The 20678-nt window shown below is 33.6% G+C and overlaps 1 protein-coding gene across 1 annotated transcript in view; it reads right to left on the reverse strand.

Moving 5' to 3' along the window:
• LOC114330247 (serine protease snake-like) overlaps window positions 1–9654 on the reverse strand; it is a 59173-nt gene extending 49519 nt beyond the window's left edge. Inside the window, exon 1 of the mRNA XM_028279570.2 lies at window positions 9490–9654. Coding sequence (XP_028135371.2) covers window positions 9490–9547 — 58 coding nt within the window. The 5' untranslated portion in view covers window positions 9548–9654. The remainder of the gene's footprint in view (window positions 1–9489) is intronic.
• Window positions 9655–20678: the final 11024 nt, after the last annotated feature.

A 20678-nucleotide genomic window follows, 5' to 3' on the forward strand; every position in this document is an offset into this window, starting at 1 on the left:
GAAACAACAGCCACCTGTCTAGTACATATTCCTTTTTATTTCAAACTATCTTAGCATTGTTTGGGAAAGACTATTTAAAAAATTCTTTTATAAACAATGGTCTTTAGTTTTCACTGTTCTTAAATAACATTACATCGTTGTGACTGTATTGTGTGTCTTGTATTGTTCGCTTCCGTTTGCTTACGTTTGTGTTTGGTGTTTTTTTTAGTAATTTTAATGAGTAGGTACTGTGCATATTTATAAATATATTTCATGTTATTTCAATTCTAACGGAGTTTATCTGTAAGTATACCGTATTTTATTAATTTTTACCATATTCTCCGGCTATCTCGGATTTTCGATAACCCGGATCAGCCGTGGCCCCGATTAATCCGAGTTATCGAGGTTCCACTGTATATAAATATTAAGAATATTAAATACTTACATATATGTATAATATGTATTTTATTTCAATTTTGGCATATAATCTACATCAAAGCACCTAAATTATTTAATTTTGAAGTTTGAACTATTGACAAAAACGCATCCATAGAAAAAGTACAGTGTACAACACGTGAGAAAACGACATATTTCTCCCTCGCTTGATTTGCGGCACTTGCCTCGTACCTCGGCTCGTGCCAACAAACTTCTGCGCTCGTGAGAAATATGTCTTTCTTCTCTCTTGCTGTACAAGTAAAATATACTATTTTAAGTGTTTCAAAAATGTTGTATTTTGTGTTTGTGTCTTTTTTATAAAATATATAACTACATAATAAATTATTTTTCTTTATTTATTTGTTACATTTACATAAAAAAAGTAGTTTTTAAGTGTTTCAAAAATATTGTATGATGTGCTTGTGTTTTTTTTGTAAAATTTTTTTGAACATACTTATTCAAATCAGAGTGAGCAAAAGATTTAAGCGAATAATATTGCAACATGATTCCCAGAGCCTTAGCTCATTCCCCATATCTTCCACGATTTTTGAAAAAACGCACACTCTTGTTATGTAGAATTTGAAGTTTTCAATATCGACGGTTGAAAGGCAAAAGTTACCAAACGCCAATTTGGGCGATATTGACATATATATACCAAGTAAAATTTAATAAAAAATTTTGGTCTTGGTAATAGGTATATTATTTTAAAAAGCCCTATAGGGCTACAAACATCGAACAAAACGTTTTCGCTCTAAAAAGAGCATCATCAGTGTTGCAAGAACATGGTGAGCCAACCAAAAAATACGAAGGTCAAAGCCTTTTAAAAATGGACTAAAAGTCACATCAAAATGCTAACATAGCAAATTCCAAAGGATGGATATAATTCCTAAGGATACGGCCCTAGGATAACATATGACTCCCACACGTGGTAAGTGGGTCAAAGGTAACAAATTAGGTCATTATGTTACAAGGGGTGACAGGCAACTAGTTTGTCCGGGGATTATTTGTCTGGGTATTTCTTGTCCAAGGATAATTTGTGAGGATATTTTGTCCGGGATTATTGGTCCTAGATTCGTCCTAGCGTTATGACGTCACAAAATCTACCTTCTGGCCATTAAAGAGAAGCTAACCATATTAATAAAATCCCTCAAGTGTAGTGTGCCTCACCACCTTATACTATCACGAGCCGCCCCTGAACAGGCAAATTATTTATTGTGTGAATAAATATTAAGGTGATAGCCAAATAATCAGTGTCGAGGGTTGAGGGATATTGTCTGGATTGGCAAACTGAGAATTTTGAATTTTGTAGCTGAAAAAATTTCATTTGATTTTAAAGTCAATAAACTTTTTATTCCATTATACAAACGAAGTTTTTACTTGTTCTGTATGATTTTTAATTATGGTATACAGCTAGCTACGGGGACTTTCCCATTGATTTTGATTTTAAATATTTTTACTTTACAAGCGATCGGAATTAAATATTAACGCCCCACTGTTTGAGACCCACTGATCATAGTGATCATCTCTTAATTGCATATCGGCCGTCATAGGGTAAAAGAACATGTATGGTTTGTGCATTGAATCACGGTCCAAATTTTAAAGAACTGCATGGATTGACATGCAATTTGGCATACACATATATAACATGTCAAAGAATAAAAGTGATATTGGGTTGATATGTGCTTTTTCTCTGGGGGTGAGTTTCACCCTTTATGAGTGGTGAAAAAATATACGTTCAAGATAAGTCCAGAAATGGATAAACTGTCTAATTATAATCAACTTTTGTTTTATAGCATTTTTTCACTAAATTAATAATTTTCGAGTTATTTGCAAGTAAATACGTTCATTTTTCAACATAGAAAAAACACGTTTTTAGGCGGTTTTTTGCAAATAGTTCAAAAAGTGCGTATTTAATCGAAAAAACATTCTAGTGAAAAATGTAGTTCATTAATAAATATAAAAAAAATGTATGTACGAACTCTCTAGACACAGAAGACGTAAAGTTTTTGCTAATGGAAAATAGGTTCACATCCGTCAAATTTCAAAGTGAATATTTCAACGTGAAGTAACCAAAAAATGATACACTTTTTGGCGAAAACTTATTATAACTTTTTTAAAGTTGTTAAAAAAACTTTATTTTTGTTTTTAAAAAAGTTCATAGCATTAAAAGTAATCAAGTGGCGCTCAAAACAAAGTTGGTTCCTTTTTTTTTGGTCTAACGTCATCTCTGATTACCATTTTAAATTAAATTAGTCATTGCCGTTTCACAAGTTATTTTACTTATATATTATTTATATGTTCTGTAAGTATCATCGGCTCAAAGGGATTATTTACAACAAAATTGGTTTTAAAGTAATTTTTTTAATTTTCAATTTTAAAAAAAGAAACGCTTTTTTCAAAATAACTTAAAATTTATTAGTCATACCGAAAATCAGAAACAGTAAAAAAATTTAGATTTTGCTTTTCTGAATATTCCGGATTTTTTGTTTTTTATGTAAGGCAAAGGTTAAGATATGACAGTTCAAAATTTGCATACACTCTTGATTATCAGCTATCATTAATTAAACATATTCTGGTCTCGTCTGAAAGAAAAACAAGATTACAAAACTGTTGAGGGAGCTGTAGGTGCCCTTAAGCCCACTATAAAACGTGTCTAGATTGTAACTGAGGAACTCTTGTTAATCTACGACTCCTCACACCTGACTCTAAATTTCGTCTTCTTATTGTTGCCAACGATACTCTGACTCCTGTAGCATGCCTGAAGTCTCTCTGGAAGGCTGGTAAAATCATATAAGAATTTCTCTAAATGTAATCTATTCACTTGCTCGTTGGTAACAACTTAAGGTCTATTCCATATTTGTGAGACATCCGTCTGAAAAACACCCACTCTTTCCGTCTTCACTAATATCCGAATTCGGGTATTCAATCAACCCATCATCGGGTATTCAATCAACGGTTTAACTTGAAAATTAAATTATCTCTCTCTCTCTCTCTCTTTCTCTCTCTCTCTCTCTCTCTCTCTCTCTCTCTCTCTCTCTCCTGTCGTTTCCTCATTACTGAGGATCGTGCTTTCTTTCAATATTCCTAGCAATGTTTCTCCATTGGTCTCTATCTTCAGCTGCTCTAAGAGCTTCGTAGAATGAGTTTCCAGCTGAATGCTTTATTTGGTCAGACCAACTAGTTGGTTGTCGTCCTCTTGATCTTCTCCCCGGAACATTTCCAGAAACAATTAATCTCTCCAAACTGTCGTCACCTCTGCGAACCACGTGACCAAAGAATTGCAGAATTCGTTGCAAACATATTGTGGACAGCCTTTTTTTAATATTGAGTTGGTTTAGAATGGAAACGTTTGTCCTATGAGCTGTCCAAGGCATGCGCAGCATTCTTCTCCAGGACCACATCTCAAAGGCATCAATTTTTTGGCGCTCGCTTGCGCGAAGGTTCCAAGTCTCTGCTCCGTATAGAAATATTGAAAATACAAGGGCATTCACCAGTCTCATCTTGATATTTTGAGAGATAGATCTGTCTTTATAAACTTTTGTTAGGCGACTCATCGCATTTTTTGCCATACCAATACGTCTCCGAACTTCTGCTTCACAGTTACCATCGTTACTTATACTAGACCCGAGATAGACAAAGGTGTTTACCATCTGGTATTCCTCTAATATGTTAGTCAGTTGAATAGTGTCAAATCTGTCGACCACCATTATTTTTGTCTTAGCTTTATTGATTTTCAGACCAACTTTATTGCTTTATTCAACTCTTCGCAGAAGATCAAACATTTCTTGCTCATTTGCTGCTATAAGTGTAGTGTCATCAGCAAATCTTAAATTGAAGATTTTCCTACCAGCTACTGTTACTCCACCGGCCCATCCTTCTAAAACCATCCTCATGACATGTTCACCATAAATGTTAAATAAGTCAGGTGACAACACGCATCCTTGTCTAACACCTCTCTCGGTCTTGAATTGGTTTGAGAACTTCTGATCTAGTCGTACTGTCGCTATATTAGACTGGTACAGATTTTTAATAAGTTTCACCAGGCGCATTGGTGCGCCCATTTCTATTAAAATTGACCACAGAATAATCCAGCTTACACAATAAAATGCCTTTTGGTAGTCAACGAAGCATATAATCATAGGTATTGATAGGTAATACTTGAAATTCTCTAGACTTTTCAATGAGTTGTCTCAGGTTCAGGATTTGTTCCCTTGTACCTTTACCCTTTACAAACCCCGCTTGTTCCTGAGGTATTTGATAATGTAGATAGGTTTTTAATCTGTTTTTGACGATATGCAACAAGATTTTACTAGCATGTGTTATTAGTGACAGTGAAAATTAAATTATGATTCATTATAAATCACGTTTTCAAAACCAAATTAAATTTTTCAAATTTTTGCAACTTGGCAAAACCAGGTCATTTACGAAATGGGTATACCCAAAATGGGATTTTTAAATAAAATAAAAAACCAAGAAAAGGTGTATTTTACATAAACAATGCCTATTAAATATGTGATGAGGATAAAAATCTTTTAAAGTGTAAATACCACGAATATGAGGGGTGATGCATAACTTAATTATATAGTGAACACATTATGCGTCAAGTTTTTGAGGAATGGCAAGGTGGAGCAACGATAGGAGGAAGAAAAATAAAAAACCTACGTTATGCTGATGACACTGCTATATTGCCGTCTTCGCCAGAAGAACTGGAAGAAATTATGAATAGGCTAGGAACGGTGAGTATGGAATATGGTTTGAAAATAAATATACAGAAAACCAAAGTAATGATCATCGATAGAATCAGAAACAACCAACCGGAGATAAGAGACTGGGCAGGTTACGAAGGGGTCAGACAATTTAATTACTTGGGCTCCGTTGTTACTAACAGTGGAGGATGCGAAGACGAGATCCGTAGGCGCATCATAGTGGGCAGATCGACAACAGCCAAACTCACAAAAATATGGAAGAATACTGACATTACAAAAAACACAAAAATCGCCTTGTTCGAGCGTTAATATTTCCTATCGCCACCTACGCTTCAGAGACTTGGACAATCAAAAAAGCAGATCAAAACGTATAATGGCATTTGAAATGTGGCTCTACCGGAAAATGTTGCGCATACCATGGACCGCACATCGCACAAATAATTCAATATTAGGTCAAGGTCAAACCGGCAAACGAGTGTATGTTCTCAATAAATTGAGAGTGTATAAAAAATGTTTTATTATCAGCTTTTTTTACACACTATCAATTTTTTTGAGAACATACACTCGTTTGCCGGTTTGACCTACTTAGAAGTGTGTACAAGTCTTACAGTCTTTTCCAATTCAATATTAGCCGAATTTAACATAAAAACATAAAAACTAGACTCAGCACAACTATCAACCAAAATATACTGAGACATTTTGGACATATAACTAGAAGAAGAGAAGGCATGGAACGAATGATAGTTGAAGGCAACGTAGAAGGCACAAAATCCAGAGGAAGATCTCCATTACGGTTGTCGGACCAAATAAAGGACATGACTGGTTATTACTCATTCTCCAAAGCAAAACAACACGCACAGGAGAGAAAGAATTGGACAGAAATAGTCAAACGACTTACATGACGCTACTACATCCTTACGAAGAAGAACAGATAGAGAAGGAGGAGCAAAACTTTTGAAACTATGTGTATTTTAGGCCATAGACAACAGAAAAACATAGTCGTTATGACTTGATGGTCAGGGTATATCAGAAATGGCAGAACTTGGAAATTATTTAACATCTATAAATCCACTACCACGACACTACACTACCTGATACAAAGTCCTGAAAATTTAAATAAATAACCCTAGCTGAAGATTCTTTTAGATACAAGCATAATATATAGTTGGTTTCAAAATGCACTGAAAAGTTGTTTAAGCGTGGACGTAAAGACCAGGTCCATTAACAAACTTGAGTTTTTTAAATGTGGTACCTGCGTCTAATGTTTAAAATATCATGGAAAAACAGTGTCAGACATCAGAAATGAGGAAGGAGGAAGTATTAAGAAGAGCGGGTTTCCAGGAAAGGGAACTTATGATTACATAAAAAGTAAGAAGACTGTATATTTAGTGCACATAATGACGAGAAAAACGATACATTTTTCAGAAACTGGTACTCGAAGGAAAGATAGAGGGTAAGATAGGTATAGGACCTCAAAATAAGTTATGGCTGCGTAATATTCGCCAATGGACAGAAATCCACAGCTATGAAATGCTTCGCAATGCTGTTAAAGCAGAATACTTTAATCCTGAATATCTAATATTTTATCTGACAAAACAATGTACGGTGGACGCCTACGCAGAAATGCACGGCCCCTTTAGAAGGTGACTTTAGAAGAACGCTTCTTCTTGTAGTGCCCATCCGCTTCGGATGTAGGCCACCATCATGGTAATCTGTACTTTGCACATTGCTGCTGTGAAAAGATTTGTGGTCGTTGGGTTGAACCACGTACGTAAATTATTCAGCCAGGAAATCCTTCACCTTTCTGGTCCTCGTTTTCTTTCTACTTTCCCTGTAAGATTACATGCAACAGTCTATATTTCTGGCTGTTCCTCATGATGTGATCGAAGTATTCGATTTTGGCTGTTTTATTGTGGTTAACAGTTCTTTTTCGTTTAGTATTCTTAACAAAACTGATTAGCAACGTGGTCAATATAAGATATCTTCAGGATTCGATGATAAAGTCACATTTCGAAAGCCTAAATTTTCTTGCAGGCGGCGTCTGTGAGAGTCCACGACTCAACTCCGTACAACAGTATAGGAGAATACTAGAGTTGTCGAAATAGAAAGCAAAAAACCACCAAACGCTAGAAGTATCTCCTGGCCCAGTAAAAGATGGATTGAAAATCTTCCAAAGGGATAAATAAATAAATAAATAGTATATAAATACTATTATATAAATAGTATTGCTTATCGTGAGATAGGAAAAGAAGAAGAAATATTGAAGTTAAAGTGCGACTGGAGAGTCTTATGCAAAAATAGGAAATAATAAAAAAATATGAAAAAAAATTTAAGAAACGCTTTTCTTTAGTTACGAGTGACTAAAATTAAAAATATTATAAAAAAATCAACCAAAAAACAAAAAATAAAACAAATTCCAACTCCAAGGATTATACTAAAAAAACTATTAGACAGATTAAAAATCTCACGCATTCGTTAAAAAATTGAAAAAATTTAACACATTCGTTAAAGAAAAGCGTGGGGCGCTTCTTCATCGAATAAACGGTTTTCGCTCCACGCTTTTCTTTAACGAATGTGTTAGATTTTTTCAATTTTTTAACGAATGTTTGAGATTTTTGTATATTTCTTCTGTCTAACAGTTTTTTTTCGAATAATCCTTCGAGTTTGATTTTTTTATTTTTTGCTTTTTAGTTGATTTTTTTATATTTTTAATTTTAGTCACTCGTAATTAAGAAAAGCGTTTCATTAGTTGAGTGACGAGATTTTTTTTCATGTTTTTGTTGATTTTTTACTTTTTAGTCTTACAATTTTTAAACATTACAATATATCGTCATGTTTATTAAAATATATGTATCTATAATAAAAAATATGATGTACAAACATGAAAGTAGTCGGAATTGGCAAAAAATTTGAAACTTTATTGTTTATTTATGAAGCATATCTTAAGCAATTAACGTAAAAAGTAAAATTATGTATAGTTTATATAATTAGCTACATCTGTAGAAGCTTCAATCTCTTCATTGTAAAAAACAAGAGAATTTAAACATTTTTCATTATTATCGTTTTTTTATTTTTTTTTGTTTAGCTAATTCTTCGACAAATTGGCATTGGCATGGTAGGTACGGTGAATTTTTGCAGTGTGTTGTTTGAGTAAGTGTCTTGTTACTTTGCAAAGTCGACGTCATTGTCTTTGCAAAGAGACGCTAATTGTATCCGAACGTCTGCGGTCCCTCCGGTGAGTACCGATCACACAAGGACATATACTATTTTCATTTATTAATTTTTAACAAATGAAAAATTTCTGACCCTGGTGAGATTCGATCTCACGACCATTCGGACTTTTCGATCCAAAGGTAGGCTCTCTTACCACTGAGCCACAGGGGGGGTGTGTTTTTAAAGTTATACTTCTTTAGGCGCCATAGGGAGTGAATTTTTATTATTCTGCGCGCATGCGCACAGAGACAGTGTATGTTGTTCATTGCTAAATCTTTTAAGTTACATGTGTCAGTCCAAAAAAAGGTGTGGAAAAATATATATTAGTGTTTTTAGTATATATATTTATTATAATTTTTGTGTCCTTGGATTTGTCTTCCTAGGGAGTTAGGTAATACGTATTATTAAAACATTTTTATTTAATATTTCATTCGTCTATTTTTTACCGTGGTTTGTCATAATGCCCGAGAAACGGTCAAAACAATGCCTTCGTAGCCTCATTGGTACAGCATTCGACTACGGATCGACAGGTCCGTTAAAATCAGTTTAATATTTATAAAAATAAAAATAAACTGTTAAAAGTATTTTATTTCGCTGAAATCATATAGTAGAAGTATAACTTCTTACGTGCGTACAAAGTACACACACATTCTTTTTTATTTAAACAATTAATAAACATAAAAAAAATATTGACTATTCGTGTATCGTTCCCGAGAATGAATATGTCTGCAAATTTTCATTCATTTGCATTAAACAAAAGGCAGTAAAATTAACGTCTACAGATTTGACACAAACGATTAAGAAAAGTGTTTAATGAAGAAAAACTGTAGAATACGAAAAACTACTCAACTAATTAGTTGTAAAACAAAAAAGGTTTCAGACTGATTTCCTGAGACAAATGATTTGAAAAAGACGCCATGATGTGTGTCACAATTTTAATGTTGACGTAAGATGTAGAGACATTTTAATTTAAATAAATAAAGTTCAGCTCTAAATTTATTAGTTTATATCAAGTGAGTTTATCTCTAGATCTAAGAATTGTTAACCCGTATCCTCAATGATTATGTAGATATTAGCATATTATGAACAATTAATTTCACTCATATGTAAAAATGAGTGTAAAATTGACCCTGAATACAAAAAAATAAACCCCTACCTTGATAATATCCTTGTGAGTGCGAAACGAAAGCTAAAATAACAAAAATAACAAACATGTCACACTATACTTTAAAAGAAAGTACCTAGTATAATACTATATTAAACAGCTATGGCATATATTTACCACTTTATACTAATTTCAGTAAGATATAATAATATTAGGATTTACCCAATACCAGTTTATGCAAAAAAAAATAGTTTATTTTTTAATCTGACTGTAACTGTTGTAGCGGTGCCATCAGAAACAGGTTCTGGTGTTATGAATTATTACACAAAATTAATAGTCCAGAGAAATAAGATTTTTCTCGTGACACATCCCCCTCCAGGCCGAAACAAAATTTTTTGAGTAGTATGGACATCTATATTAATAACCTTTATGTTCTTCTTCTTCTTCTTCCTTTATTGGGTTATATCCCTCGGGATAATTCGCCCAGCTTACACCAGGGAAATACTCTTGTCTTGCTCTGGGCAGTCGAATATTTCCAAATATATATGTTAAAGCCTCAATTTTTTTTTTTTTTAAATATATATTAGCAGGAACATCTTCGTATAGGGCCAGACAGTCCCTACAGGAAAGGCAATATTATACCATAAGGGTTAAGACTTTTATCATTTGGAGGTCCAATATCTTTTTATATCTTTATCTTCTTAATTTTTTTAATTCAAATTTGGGAATTGATTAATTTATAAATTAAGTTTGGCTAAGTTAAGGAATTTAAGGATCAGGTTAATCCTACGTGGATTAAGGTTGGACATAAGTAGGCAAATTTCAATGGGAGTAGGGATATTTGTCTTGGCTAATTCTTTATATAGGTCAAAATTGGGTGACATATTTATAGGGCACTCAAAAATCAGATGATTTAAGGACCCAACTCGGCCACAGTCACAATATGGGTCATCTTTTACTCCTATCCTGAATAGGTGAACTGGAGTAGCACAATGACCTGTCCTCATTCTAATAATGGTGGTTATATGTCTTCTGTCTTGGTATGCAAAATTGTGGTACCAGGGGAGTTTATCTATCTGACCTACAATTTTAGAGTAAAATGAATTATTTCGATTTTTCCCCTGCCATTCTTGCTTCCACCGATTCCAGATGGAATGCTTGATGTCTGGTAGAAAGTTGGAATAGTGAAGAGTGATATCAGCAGCTACATTTAAGGTTCTACCTATATTAGCTAGTTTATCAGCCACCATGTTCCCTTTAATATTCGAGTGTCCTGGAATCCATGCCAGACTAATATTAACGTTATTTTCTTTCGCTTCAGTGATGCCTCTCTTGGTCATGAACGATGAATGTTCTGTTTCCATAGAATAGGTTGATCTGCCTATTTTCTGTAAGGCACTTTTAGAGTCCGAGCAGATGATTGCTTGTTTAATCCCATTTTTCAAAATAATTTGGAGGGCATGATTAATTGCGACAATCTCAGCCGTACATATTTGGGTATACTTAGGTAGTTTACTGGTATAAGAATAGTTGATCTCTCGGCTAAAGACACCAAAGCCTGCTGATCCTTCATCATCAACCGAGCCGTCCGTGAAGAATTTGGTGTGACTAGGTTTATTTAGAATTATTTTTTGGAGTTGAACTGAGGCAAGTTCATCTGAACGATTAGATTGGATATTTATGATTGGAATTGTTGATAATTGATGGTCTAGTTCAAAGTTATGGCATGGGTATAAGTCACTTAAATATAAGTTGGGATAAGTACTTTTAAATTTGTTTTTTAAAAGCACTAGAAATGGAATACTTCTGTTTTTCCAATGATTTTGGTTCCTTTGAATTGCCAAGTCTAACAGGTCGAGAGCGGAAATAATTGGGTTGCCAATTAACATTAAATTTTTTAATATAAATTTAGAGCTAAGCCATTCCCATCTAGATTTAAGCGAGATCTGACCACTTTCACTTAAGAGAGCATGAATAGGGGTAGATTTCATGCATCCAGTTATAATTCGGATACTTTTGTATTTTAGTTTCTCCAATCTTTTAATTAAGGAAGTTGGACAATCGAAAATTACCTGGCAGCCATAGTCCAGATGGCTCTGAATCAGACCATTGTGTACAATTTGTAAGGTTTTTGGATCACTTCCCCAATAAGTCCCACAAAGAGCTCTCATCACATTCAGGCCACGATTTACTTTTAGTTCTATTGAGTTTACATATGAATTCCACTTTAAGTTTTTTTGAATATTTACCCCCAGGTATTTGACTGAATCCACCCAACCAATATTCTGGTTACAAAATATTACGTTAGGGGGAGAGATTTTCGTGTTTCCTTTTGTAAATAATATTGCAGAAGATTTGTTCTTAGACAGATTTAAATTGTGGTCTAGCAACCATGATTCCATCTGAATCAATAATTTATTTACATTAATTACCAATTCATTAATATCACTCCCTCTAATCAGAAGAACCAAATCGTCTGCATACTGAATTAGTTTGCATGAAGAGGGGATTAAATTATACAGGGAAAGACAATATAGGTTGAAGAGGATAGGGCTTAATGGGGAACCTTGGGGTAGTCCCAGACTTGATTTTCTTGGGCCATGGGTTTGTCCCAGTTTGTCTTTGACAAATAGCTCTCTATCATTTAGAAGGCAGAAAATCAAATTAGCCAGTTGGGTTGGAATGTTATACTTTAATAATTTGGAATACAAGAGTGATATATTGACATTATCATAAGCAGAAGAGATATCTAGAAATATGCCAACAGTGTATTGATTTTGAGCGAAGCCTATTTGAATTGTTGAGGTGAGGTATGTAAGGCATTCCGTACAACCTCTACCCCTTCTAAATCCTAGTTGTAGTGGATTAAAAATCTTATTATGTTCCACAATCCACTCTATTCTATTCTTTATAAGAGTTTCGAGCATTTTGCCTACACATGAAGAAAGAGCTATTGGTCTAAAGTTTAACGGATTATTACAATCTTTATCTATTTTGATTATAGGTAAAATTACTGATTGTTTCCACTGAACAGGAACTATACCCGTTCTAAGACTTTCATTGAAAAGTTGAATTAATAACAAAGATCCAACAACGGGAAGATTTTTTAACATTGAGTAGGAAATCTGATCCAAACCAGGAGCCGAGTCAGATTTAATTGAGAGGGAGTTCTGATACTCGTCGAGAGCAAATGGCGGTTCTAGGGCTTGAGGAGATCTAACCAATACTTTATTGACAGCAGAAAGGGGGGTTAAGCAACATAGAATTTCGTGGGATATAGGAGTAGAGGGCAATTGTGTATATATTGAAGGTTTCGAAGCCGATACCTTATTAATTTTCTCCCACACAACTTTTAGAGGAGTGTTTCTATTTAATTTACTGCAAAATAGTCTGAAACTATTTTTACGTTTTGATTTTAGGAATTTTCTTGATTTGGCTATATTCTTTTTAGCCTCGATATAGTTTTCCATTGAGGGGATATTTTTAAATTTTTTTAAGGCAGACACTCTCGCAGAGACGACTTCAGCACATGAGTCATCCCACCATGGAATGTGGTATTTGGAATTATTAGGAGGGTGAAGCCAAGGTATTGTTTCATCAGCTACCGATGATATGGAGTTAGTAAAAAATTCGTAATCTTCCCTGGGAGAAGCTAAGAAAATGCTGTTTAAATTGTTATGATAAGTAGACCAATCAGCTTTCTTTAGATTTCTTCTTTTACATGAATGCGGGGGTGATTGAGGACATACACCTATCTGACATATTATGGGGAAGTGGTCACTAGTTCCAGTATCTGAAATAGTGGACCACTTGCCCACACTGGCTGCCACATCGACTGATGCCATTGTTAGATCTACTACCGACTTACTGCCTCCTGGGGCCACCAGTCTAGTTGGGGACCCATCATTGAGAAATACTAGCTCAAGTTCCTCCAAAGAATCAAAAATAATCCTACCATTGTGACTGTCTCTAGAACTACCCCATGCCTTATGATTACAATTTAGATCACCCATGATTAAAAATGGCTTATTAAGTAATTTAACAAGGGAAAACCAGTTGGATTTGGAGATAGAGTTGTCTTGTGGACAGTATATATTAAGAATATTCAAATTAAAGTTAGGGAGAAATGTGAGTTGGAATTGGACATCATGATTGAAGCCTGGATTGGCAATTTGAATTTCCCTATAATCAATATTATTTTTGATAAGAGTAATTAATCCGCCATAGCCATCCTCTCGATCTTTTCTGATTATTTGATACCCTCTACATCTTATAACATGTTGGTTTGAGAGCCAAGATTCGCTAATAAGGATTATATCTGGGTTAAGGTTTTTTATAAGGATTTTTAGATTGTCAGAATTAGTGTTATACGAACGTATATTCCACTGAATAATAGTTATCGGAGTGTTAGGATTCATTATAAAGAGTATGTTTGCTAGACCAAGGAGTCAAAAGATCTCGAATCCTCAGGCTCGAGATCCTCTATTCCCCTCCGACCCTGGTTTACATTTGTATTGAAAGGTGATACACTTTTGTTTATGCTAGTCTTTAGATCTGCCATATTGTAAGGAATGGAGTATGATTTTGAGTTTATTAAGTCCCCAATGAAGGTCATGACGAGCTCCCTGTGAGATTGGTTCAGCATAGACATGGCCTGATTGAAATCCAAATGAAGTTGGGATAAAGATTGTGAGTTAGTGATTTGAGAATCAGAGTGAGCAGGATTGAATTTTGAAGTCGAAGGCTCATTTATTCTTCTACCTGATGGATTAATAAGTAGTCTTTGGTGGGAGATTTTATCATAACCTGTATTTTCTTGTATTGAAGGTCTTCTTCTTTTTGGTGGAGATTGAGTGACTTGACTAAAAGGTTTTGAATATTGAGCTGAGGCTGCAGACCTCCTCTCTTTTGGTAAGATGCCATTAGAATTATTCTGATCGCTATGTAAGGGGGGGAAATCGTTTATGTTTAAAGATGAAATATTATGGATCCTAGGAACCTGCTGACTTGCCTCATAGAAAGATAGATTAGAAAAGGACATTAGATCCTTAATATCTTTTTGTCTGACTCTCTCTCTACAATTACGACTATTTGATTCATGGTCAGAAGATTTGCAGAAAATGCAATATTTTGTACACGTATTAGATGAAGAATCCTCATGAGAACTTCCGCATCTAGCACATTTCTTTTTTCCTCTACATTGGTTCGTAGAATGGCCATAAAGTAAGCAATTTCCACATTGAAGAACAGGGCTGATGAATGGTGTGACCCTCATTGGTAGTTGATATATGGAAATTTCTTTAGGAATAGTTTTTCCTGAAAAAGTTATGCTAATAGTTCCCGTGGAGACAAATTCAACCTTTGAATCCACTTGTACTCTCCGGTTCATTCGCTTTACACTTAATATCTTACATAAAGCCAAGTTGGTTTCTGATGCCTCCTTTATTTCTTCCTCTGTGAATCTTTTATTAACTCCCCTTACTATACCCCTACAAGAAATCTGATGAAATGGAATGAACACGTCATACCCTAGGGCTTCCCAATCTTTCCTCACAACGAAATCGTTGGCTGCTTTTCTAGTGGCAAATAATACCCCTATCCTGTTTTTACCTTTTCTACTGATTTTCGTGATGTCTTTAATTTTTAAAACAGAAATAGATTTAGCTATACTTAACACGTGGTAATCTCCAATATTTTTATCCTGACCCTGGACAAATACTTCATAAGGACCTATGTCGGTCTCCGAAAATAGTATTTGTTTTTTTCCTTTAAGACTTTTCTGAATAATTGGAGGTTGAGATTGACATTCATGTTGGTTGATTTTATTAGGAGGGTCAGGTGGTGGAGGAGGATCGGGAGGAACTTCTTCCTCCATCTTATGCGGCAGATTGACGAATTTAAAATCTATGCCAGTCGATGCAAATTAGAAATTAACAGGGAAATATAGATAGTTTTGGCCCTTACCCTTTGGATGAGTCGTCCGTTCACCTCGAACGATAATCACAGATTTGTCTTTTTTAAGTTTTCTTCCAAAAAATCAAATGTCAAACACAACAAAATTCACAACAGATATTCACTGCGAAAAGAAGCCGAGGCTGTTCATCCCAGCGGACCTCGACTTCTTATCAACGATAAATAAAAAATTAACAAGAATTAACAACTGTTTTCACACTAAATTAGGTTTGATGAGGTTTTTTTAGCAAAAATTAAAAACTGTCAACTGTGACGTTTTCAAAAATCTACAATTCTCCTAACCTTTATGTTTCCTGCAGCCGATTTTGATGATATACATAGTTATAAACAAATGAAGAACAAAAAACGGTAAATTTTCGCTATTTTCGTCTCTAACCAAAAAGTTAAGCATTTTAAACAAATTTGAGAGTAATAAACTCATAAATCCTCTAAAAATTTCAATATGGCGTTCGCTGAATATGTCTATCCTTATTGGTTGCTTAGAAAATTACAAAATAAATCATAAATTTTGAGTTTTTATAAATATTCATAACTTATGTAAAAATTAACTTGAAACTTCTTATTAGACGCATTGCTGAGACTTCTGGTGCTTAAATTATATTTTTAGTCCAGAAAGCCACTGCGCATCCGCTAGGAAAATTATTCTAATTCGGTTTTTTTTCACATTCTTACTCAAAAAGTACCCCTTTTAACAAATTTGCATGTTGCCAGGACCAAAAGTTGGTCAAAAATTTTTTAAACGTTTTTTTTTTTGTTTTTTTCCTAAAATTATTTTTTTTGCATGGAACAATTTTTTTAGGTTTTTTGGATCATCCCAAACCGAAAAGGTTTTTAGTGACTTTTTGCTAAAGGTGATAATTTTTGACATATAAGCGATTAAAAATTGAAAAATTGCGAAATCGGCCATTTTTAACCCTCAAAAACTATGTGAAAAGCTGAAAATTTGAATGTTGCCAAGGTAGGTAGATATTCTTTAAACATCGATTGATGAAATCCCGAAGAGTTTTTTGCAATACAGTATTCAAAACTCCTTTGTTTATTAATTGCTAATCAAGCGTGCGCGACACTATTTTCCACCGTTGCATGTGTATGCAGTATGCTGCAAATGAAAGGAATATAGTTCGAGAAATTTATATTGTGAAACAGCTTTAAGGTCGGCAAAATTTGGTATTCTTTGTCAAAGATGTTTTAAGAGGCGGTTCGTTTGATGACATCTGTTTTTCACACCCACATAATCGGTCCCCTCAGACATTTACAAGTTTTACAAAACTTTTAGTTCAGTAGTATGTCTTACTGGAGTATAGGTGTGTGATTTAAAGCTCGATAATGGAGTGTAAAATGTTGTTTAATTTAAGATTAATTTATTAATTAATAATTAATTTTAGTACATACGATATGTCCTGCTTTAACGGTATATCTAAGTAAAAATAAATATTTTTAATTACATATTTAATCACAAGAAAAAACAACCAGCCTCCGAACTATATTAAAGGGGAACTAACAGGACTGACAAATCTGACCCATTTCACTGTATTGGTTACTTAAACTATACATTCGTCATTTCGTAAACCGGCGACTAGGAAAAATTCCGAAACAGGTCGATTTTTATTTTTAAGTTATGATATTGTGACATATATGGTATACTAGTGACGTCATCCATCTGGGCGTGATGACGTAATCGATTATTTTTTAAATGAGAATAGGGGTCGTGTGCTAGCTCATTTGAAACGTTCTTCAATTCTCTATTCAGAAATATAAACATTTGCATAATTATTTATACAGGGAGTCCAATAATTTAATTTTTTTGTCAATTTGCCAAATGATTTCATTTAATAAAAATTTTTTGGACACCCTGTATAAATAATTATGTACATGTTTATATTACTGAATAGAGAATTGAAGAACCTTTCAAATGAGCCAGCACACGACCCGTATTCTCGTTTAAAAAAATCATCGATTACGTCATCACGCCCAGATGGATGACGTCACTAGTATACTATATATACCACAATATCATAACTTAAAATTAAAAACCGACTTGTTTTGGGATTTTTCCTTAAAGTCACCGGTTTACGAAATAACGAATTTATTCCTTTCATTTGCACCATACTGTCGGTGGAAAATAGTGTCGCGCACGCTTGATTAGCAATTAAAAACCAAAGGAGTTTTTAATATTGTATTGCAAAAAACTCTTCGGGATTTCATTAATAGATGTTTAAAGAATACCTACCTACCTTGGCAACATTCAAATTTTCAGTTTTTCACATAGTTTTTGAGGGTTAAAAATGGCCGATTTCGCAATTTTTCAATTTTTAATCGCTTATATGTCAAAAACTATCAACTTTAGAGAAAAGTCACTAAAGACCTTTTCTGTTTGGAATTATTAAAAAAACCTAACAAAATTTTGTTCCATGCAAAAAAAAAATTTTTAGGAAAAAAACAAAAAAAAAACGTTTAAAAAATTTTTGACCGACTTTTGGTCCTGGCAACATGCAAATTTGTTAAAAGGGGTCCTTTTTGAGTAAGATTGTGCAAAAAATCCGAATTAGAATAATTTTCCTAGCGGATGCGCAGTGGCTTTCTGGACTATTTAAATTTCAAAGCAATTGGTCAAATAGTTTAAAAGTTATTTAATTTGTTTGTCCCAAATTCATCTTTTTTGCAACACTAAAAGTCAGAAAATTGTGAGGTTACAGTAAGACTTCTGACAGTTTATGGAAGAACATTTTTATACTATTGACTTAATTTAAAAAAAAAAGTCAAAAAAGTAATTTTAAACAGTGTAAAATTATTTTGCAAAAACACGTCGATTTTTTGCTTATTTATAAACAATTAGAATAACTTTTTAACCGTTACCCGTAGAAAAATTATTTTTTCATATTTGGAAAGACTGAATTTTTATACACATTTAGAAAATAAAACAATTGTCCTAGAATAATTAGGGGCGAAGTTAGCCCCCCCCCTTTTTTTAATTCACACGTATTTGCAAAATAATTTTGCAGTATTTAGAATTATTTTTTGTCATTTTGTTTTAATTAAATTAATAGTATAAATCTTCTTCTTTCATAAACTATCCAAAGCATTAGTGTAACTTCATCATTTTCTGACTTCATCAATTGCTTTGAAATTTAGGGTATAATTTAAGCACCAGAAGTCTCAGCATTTCGTGTAATAAGAACGTTCTAAGTTAATTTTTACATAAGTTATGAATATTTATAAATATTCAAAATTTATGATTGTTTTTTTCAATTTTCTAAGCAACCAATATGGATAGACATATTCAGCAAACGCCATATTGAAGTTTTTTATACGATTTATGAGTGTCTTACTTTCAAATTTGTTTAAAATAGTTAACTTTTTGGTTATAGAAGAAAAAAGCAAAAATTTACCTTTTTTTATCTTCATTTGTTTATAGCTATGTATATCATCAAAATCGGCTGCAGGAAACATATAGCTTATTAATATAGATGTCCATACTACTCAAGAAATTTGGTTTGGGCGTGAAGGGGGTTGGGTCACCAACAGGATATTTTTTTTCCTTATTTCTCTGAACTATAAGGTACCATCAACGTTTTTTAACAACATTTGGAATCATTTAATCGTTGTTCACACTATGACTCTGCTGTCTAGACGCTCAAGCTGCCGTAAAATATCCTTACGTTAGAAATAATAAGGGTTAATTAACCCTTAACTACTGACGTGGATGTTTCAGAATGTAGACACTGACATGAGGTATGTCATGTCATACCTTTGTCTATTCTCGTTTGTTTTTAATATGAATGTATCTTAAATCTCTGTATCCACAGAGAACGGCAGTTCTCACCAGTGGCGCACAACACCCCTACACGCGACACTATATACACACACGAAATTTTCGATTTTCTAAACCTGACTGAACTGAAAATTGAGCCAAATCCCACCTTAAAGTATATGAAAAGACTCATCCATCCATATGTTACATCTCCATATTGGTCCAAGGGTGTGGATTTTACGACCCTTCCCATTAAGAGTCTGTTTTTCGTTCTCATCCCCAAAACTCCCAAAAATTTCAAAAACTTAAGCCCGACCTTTGCGGCTTCTGATAGCACATATTATTACCTTTCCAACGCATGTTCAATTTCGAAAATCGGTTATACCATTCAAAAGTTATCGCGCTCAGAATTATAACTCAATTTTTATTTAAAAAAGGGAAAATGTTTGTGGATATGTTTGTATGTATGTATGTTTTTATGTGTGTGGAAAAGTTACACCGATCTGAATTTTTTTTTCTGTGTTTCAAGAAGGTGTGAGGGCCGATTCAGAACCGGTCTAATTTTTGACTTCTGACTACCCGTAAGCCAGCTAGAGGACTAGGTAAATACAAAATAGCATATTTTTTGGGCGTATATATCTTGGGTTCAAGGAGAGACAGGAAAACCGCAAATAAACCAAATCAATAAGGTTGAGTTAAGCTTTCAAATGGTGCTTAAGTGATGAACCTGAGACATCCACACTGCTCACCATAGCCGAAAAACTGAAAAATTAAACTTTGAAAATTTTGGTTTTTCGACAATTACTCAAAATTTCAACCTACGAATTGCGCCAATAACTAAGCTTTTATAGGAGGTCTCTAGATGCATCTAACGGTGTATACCTCATATCTGGGAAAATTCTAATTTTTAAGTTATAGGCTTCATAAGTATGATTCAATCTATTTCTTACGGGAAAAAAGGTTTTTCAAGCTCAATAATTCCTGTAATACGTTCAGTTATCATACTTAATCTTGGATGCATCAGATACTACTTGTCAATACGTTTCAAACTCATGTTTATTGATCAAAATCAGTTAAGCTGTTCAGAAGTTATAGAGCTCCAAACGTATAATTAGTTCAGGAACTGAAACTTTCACTTCGCAATTTTTACAGAATGGATCGATTTGCTTGAAAATTTGACAATAAGTAGTGGAAAGTCTAAGGATGAAAATCTATATGATGCCGAAAGACGTCTTTACGATGAGGTGGTTGCCACCCCATCTTGGGGGTGGAAATTTTTTATTATATTTTGACCGCAAATGTTGGTAAAAATATTAATTGTAAGCAAAAAATGTTTTATTCATTTTTTTGATAAAATTAATAGTTTTCTATTTATTGGTTATTGAAAGTGTTAGTTTTATATCAAAAAAATCAATGGTATTAATCAGTTTTCTGCTAATAACTCAAAAAGTTTTTGTTTTATCAGAACAACTTTACTTAACGAATATATACCTTTTAAAGGAGAAAGTTTTTTTTT

This window comes from Diabrotica virgifera, chromosome 4, assembly GCF_917563875.1.
Source record: "Diabrotica virgifera virgifera chromosome 4, PGI_DIABVI_V3a".
NCBI lineage: Eukaryota > Metazoa > Arthropoda > Insecta > Coleoptera > Chrysomelidae > Diabrotica > Diabrotica virgifera.